Below are 4,323 nucleotides of genomic sequence, written 5' to 3' on the forward strand. Positions count from 1 at the left end.
TCCTGGGCTCAAGCGAGTCTCCTGCCTCAGCCTCCCAAGTAGCTGGGACTACAGGGGCCCGCCACAACGCCTGGCCATTTTTTGGTTGCAGCCATCGTTGTTTGGTGGGCCTGGGCTGGGGATTCGAACCCGCCACCTTAGCTGTATGCGGCTGGCGCCTTAGCCGCTTGAGCCACAGGCGCCGAGCCCAACCTCAAACTCTTGCATTCAAGTAACCCTCTTGCCTCAGCCTCCCAAGAAGTTGGGACTACAGGCCCGAGCCACAACACCCAGCTATTTTTAGGGACAGCATCTTGCTCTTGCTCTGACTGGTCTCTTAACTCCTGAGCTCAGGCAAACAACATGACTCGGCCTCCCAGAGTACTAAGATTACAGGTGTGAGCCACCACTTGTGGCCCTAACGTATTACATTTACATTAAACATAGCATAGTTTAACCTCACACTTCTAATGGTATTTCACTCTCCACTCTAATCACTTACAAAAATACAACTTGTTTTGCTTTGTAAGTGATTACAGGATTTGGGCCTGTTATTTCATCAGAGGATAGTTCTACAGTATTTTCCAGTAAACCATTGAGAAAGGCACTTTTGAAGATTAGCCAGATGAAAGTCCTATTTAAAATTCCAGATAGCATATATGAAGGATTAAAGCACCTACTGTTTTGCCTCAGAGTAAGACTTCAACAGTCCTCTACAATAGTTTCCACTTTTTATCCCTCTAGTAAAAAATTTTTTTAAAAGTAGACACTGAAAACAAGGATTCAAAAAAAGCATTCAAAACAAACATTAGCTGCAAAAAACCGCAGAAATTAATGACATAAGGAAAAAGTCACATACCCATAAAACAATTATCTGAAGCTTCCTGCCACGCTTTCCCGTTAATGCTGACATTTTCTTGCACAGCTGATTCAAAAGTCTGCAATAAAGTCACAGTACTCAAGTCACTAAAAATAATTTTAAACTAAATTCAAACATTTTGGCAAAACAACAATGTCAAATTTGTTGCAGAAGATAAAAGTAGCAGACTAACTTGTTATTATATTTATTCTTTTTTTTTTCTTTTGAGACAGAGTCTCATGTTGCCCTTGGTAGAGTGCTGCAGTGTCATAGCTCACAGCAACTCAACCTCTTGGGCTTAAGCGATTCTCTTGCCTCAGCCTCCCAAGTAGCTGGAACATAATGGCCAGCTATTTTTTGTTGTTGTTGAAGTTGTCATTGTTTAGGAGGCCTTGGCTGGGCTCGAACCTGCCAGCCTCAGTGTATGTGACTGGTGCCATAACCATGTGCTATGGGCACTGAACCTTCTTTTTTTTTGAGACAGAGTCCCATTTTGTCACCTTCAGTAGAGTGCTGTAGCATCATACCTCACAGCAACCTTAAACTCTTAGGCCCAAGTGATCCTCTTGCCTCAGAGTAACTGGGACTACAGGCATCACCACAATGCCTGGCTATTTTCTTGTAGAAACAGTGGGTCTCACTCTTGCTCAGGCTGGTCTCAAACACCTGAGCTCAGGCAATCCACTTGCTTCAGTCTCCCAGAGTATTATGATACATATATGCACATACACACACACACTTTTTTTGGTATATATATTTAATATATATATTTTCCCCACAAAACAGTTCTCTGTCACCAGGGCTAGAGTGTAGTTGAGTTGTCTTAGCTTACAATAAGTTCAAATTCCTGGGCTCAAGCAATCCTTCTGCCTCAGCCTCCCTAGAGGCTGGGACTACAGGAGGGTGCCATCATGCTCAGCTAACTTTTTTTTTTTTCTGGAGACAGTGTTATGTTTATGCTCTTACTCAGGCTGTTCAGAAACTCCTAACTTCAAGCAATTCTCCCACCTCAGCTTCCCAAAATGTTAAGATCACGGCAGTGAGCCATGGCACCAGTTGTATTTACTCTTTTCAATGATTCCTATTTCATTGATTCTACCTACATTTCAGTTCTCATAGCCATTACACTACTCATGAGAAAATCTATATAATAGATGCAAAATTTTAGAATATTTTTATAAACCAAAAAAAAAAAGTACTTCTTCAATGAATGAAAAAATAAAATCCAACGAATTTAGGGTTAGTTGAATTTCAGGGGTATAAGTACTGTACACGATGCTGAATTTTTTTTTTTTTTTTTTGAGACAGAGCCTCAAGCTGTCCCCCTGGGTAGAGTGCCATGGCTTCACTGCTCACAGTAACCTCCAACTCCTGGGCTCAAGCGAGTCTCCTGCCTCAGCCTCCCAAGTAGCTGGGACCACAGGCGCCCGCCACAACGCCCGGCTATTTTTTGGTTGCAGCCATCATTGTTGTTTGGCGGGCCCGGGCTGGATTCGAACCCACCACCTTAGGTGTATGTGGCTGGCGCCTTAGCCGCTTGAGCCACAGGCACTGAGCCCACGATGCTGAATGTTAACAAGAAGGAAAATATACATGTTTAAAAGAAAGTAAAACTAAGTTCCATTTTGTATAAGATTATATTTTTGAGAGATGTACAATGATGTAGGGATGAAATGACATGAGATCTGAGATTTGCTTTAAAATAGTAAGTATTACAAAATTTTGACAACTGTTGAATTTAATGATGATATACTACACGTGTCTACTATAATTATTTTTTGTAAGATTGGAAATGTTTGTAATATATTTTAAAAATTAAGGATTAAGGCTCAGTGCCCGTAGCTCAGTGAGTAGGGCACCAGCCACATACACCGAGGCTGGCGGGCCTGCTACACAACCACGACAACTCCAACCAAAAAATAGCCAGGCATTGTGGAAGGCACCTGTAGTCCCAGCTACATGGGAGGCTAAGGCAAGAGAATCAGCTTAAGCCCAAAGAATTTGAGGTTGCTGTGAGCTGGGACGCCATGGCACTCTCCCAAGGGCGACATAGTGAGACTCTATCTCAAAAAAGAAAGAAAAATTAAGGATTAAAAAAGTTTGGCAGTGGCTTGGCGCCTATAACTCAAGTGGCTAAGGCACCAGCCACTTACACCAGAACTGGCGGGTTCAAATCCAGTCCAGGCAGGCCAAACAATGACAACTACAAACAAAAAATAGCTTGGCTTTGTGGCGGGCATCTGTAGTCCCAGCTATTCAGGAGGCTGAGGGAAGAGAATCGCTTAAGCCCAGGACTTGGAGGTTGCTATGAGCTGTGATGCCACAGCACTCAACCCAGGGCGATAGCCTGAGGCTCTGTCTCAAAAAATAAAAATTGGCAGTACTATTAAATTTTTATTTTTTCATTTTATTGTTTTTTTGTTGTAGTTGTCATTGTTATTTCACATGCCCAGGCCAGGTCCAAACCCACCCCCTCACCCCCATGTATGTAGCTGGTGCCCTTACCACTGAGCTACGGGCACTGAGCCAGTACCATTAAATTTTTAAATATACAGCCCTTACTACCGAACAATTTAACATCTATAATAGCAATGTATCCTAAAGGACAATTCTCATAAAAACATAAAGAGAACATACTAGGAATGTTCATTTCAACACTGTTTGAAATAATCAACATCCTAAATTCAAAATTAGGAGAAACATTAAATAAACAATATGCTCATTCCACTTATTACTTAAAAAGAATAAAGATTATCTCTACATAACACTGACACGTAATAGGCAAAGATATATGAAGAGAAAAAGGAAAGAAGGTAATCAAGAGATGGGGAAGAAGAATTCACAGAAGATTTATGCTTTATACTCTTGTTTGAATTTTTTACAATGAGCATGTATTTTGTAACATTTGTATAATTTAAAATAAGCATAAGCCAAATATGACAGATAAGTACATAATCTATACTTTAAAGATTTTATAAAGTGAATTATTTACCTAATGTATGGACTTTCAAGGATTATCTGAGAACACAAATTGTCTTTGTAATATTCATTGCAGAGTCATACCAATACTATTTTTAAAGAATATATGTCACTATTACCATGCAGTTTTAAAGAGATACATCCACATAAAGCATCTGCCTTATTTAAAATACATGAGTGAATTTCCTGGGTAGTTTAAATCCTCAAACCTTTACCTTTTCATTTACTTTATTGTCCTATCAAATAGGATATAGTAGGTTAAGCCAAACTCCTTTTTTCTGTAAGGTAACTAAATGTTTAAGTACCTTAGCATTCTGTACAATGAGACAAATTCTAAGATCAGTATAGCAACAAAAGTCTCCCAAAAAACACCTGAAACTTTCCTGAGATATGCCTCTATTCTTGCCTTGCTTGCAAGGAGGAAATGACATAAAGCTACTGTAAACAAGGCGGTGCCTGTGGCTCAGGGAGTAGGGCGCCAGCCCCATATGCCAGAGGTGGCAGGT

The 4,323-nt window shown here is 40.4% G+C and overlaps 1 protein-coding gene across 1 annotated transcript in view; it reads right to left on the minus strand.

Annotated features, from left to right (window-relative positions):
• Positions 1-4,323, minus strand: part of NSL1 (NSL1, MIS12 kinetochore complex component) — a 57,915-nt gene that overhangs the window by 52,222 nt on the left and 1,370 nt on the right. Inside the window, exon 2 of the mRNA XM_003800527.2 lies at positions 839-917. Coding sequence (XP_003800575.1) covers positions 839-917 — 79 coding nt within the window. The remainder of the gene's footprint in view (positions 1-838; positions 918-4,323) is intronic.

The sequence above is a fragment of the Otolemur garnettii genome, unplaced genomic scaffold (genome assembly GCF_000181295.1).
Source record: "Otolemur garnettii isolate 467f Iridium unplaced genomic scaffold, OtoGar3 scaffold00178, whole genome shotgun sequence".
Classification (NCBI taxonomy): Eukaryota; Metazoa; Chordata; class Mammalia; order Primates; family Galagidae; genus Otolemur; species Otolemur garnettii.